Source organism: Enhydra lutris, unplaced genomic scaffold, assembly GCF_002288905.1.
Source record: "Enhydra lutris kenyoni isolate GAN:26980312 unplaced genomic scaffold, ASM228890v2 scaffoldscaffold25, whole genome shotgun sequence".
Lineage (NCBI taxonomy): Eukaryota > Metazoa > Chordata > Mammalia > Carnivora > Mustelidae > Enhydra > Enhydra lutris.
Window position 1 is genome coordinate 15,744,859 of NW_019154109.1, and position 1,225 is coordinate 15,746,083.

At 43.2% G+C, this 1,225-nt stretch overlaps 1 protein-coding gene across 1 annotated transcript; it reads right to left on the minus strand.

Annotated features, from left to right (window-relative positions):
- Positions 1-548: 548 nt before the first annotated feature.
- On the minus strand, positions 549-976 carry LOC111150979 (60S ribosomal protein L11-like). The gene has a single exon (XM_022508658.1). It carries the CDS (start codon positions 974-976, stop codon positions 551-553), a length of 426 nt encoding a protein of 141 aa, XP_022364366.1. The 3' UTR covers positions 549-550.
- Positions 977-1,225: the final 249 nt, after the last annotated feature.

Here is a 1,225-nt window from a genome sequence, read left to right on the forward strand (position 1 = left end):
CAGCTAGATTGAAAGAGATGCATAGGGCAAGTTATGGAGAAAATGCACATAGCTTCCATGACCTCACTGAGGGTACCATTCTCCCACCACCTGAATTTGTTCAGCCCAATAAGATCTTTTTGAGTTTTTATGGAAGATTCATTTCACAGATGTAATTGATGGCACCATTGGCCATGGATTCCATCTCTAACCCCTCTCCCCTCCAAGGAGTTCTGAGGAAGTGGGAGGACTGAAAGTTCTAACCTTCTAATTGCATCCTTGGTTCTCTCTTAATAACCAGCTCTCAGGCTCAGGTGTTTTCCAAATGTCACTTCTTTAACATAACAAAAGGCACCTTAATCATTCTCATCATTTAGGAACTTTCAAGCATTTTAGGAGATCGCTATCAGAAATGGAGATGGTCAGCTATGTATTTCTTATTATAAATCACAATATAACACAGAGTAGGCTAACTTGCTGGCGTAAAAGTCAGAAAAAATCAAATAGTTATGGAAGTTTTGGCAAAGAGGATGGGTTTTTGGATGGGAAGTTTGGCAAAGAGGATGGGAATTTATTTGCCAGGAAGGATGATCCCATCATACTTCTGCTGGAACATGGCCTCCTCTTTGCTGATTCTGTGTTTGGCCCCAATGCAGCCTGTCCTGCGCTTCTTGTCTGCGATGCTGAAACCTGGCCTACCCAGCACCACATAGAAGTCCAGGCCGTAGATCCCAATGCTTGGGTCATACTTGATACCAAGATCGATGTGCTCCTGGATCCCAAAGCCGAAGTTTCCAGTATCAGAGAAGTTATTTTTTCTTAACTCATACTCTCGAACCTTTAGACCTTTCTCCAGGATTTCTTCTGCCTTGGCCCCATGGACTGTGCAATGGATAGCAATCTTTTCATTTCTCCTGATACCAAAGGATCTAACCGTGTATCTAGCTTTGGAGAACACGGGGGTCTGGCCTGTGAGACATACAACAAAGACATACATTTCTTAAAGAAAATGGATGAGGGTTTTCTGGGCTTTTTAGGAGATATGAGAAGCTGTCTTGGCATCTTCTGGTAAATGTCTCAGCCAAGCTGTGAGTGAGGAAGCTGAGACATTTACCTTTCTTGTCACTGAGCATTTGCCTTTCTTGTTAATGACTGTTCAGAGCCTGCTCAGTTGAAGTAGGATTGGAAGAGGCTGCTTACATGATGCAATGATGCTTTGGTTTTTCCTGTCTCCTCTGGGCAGGAA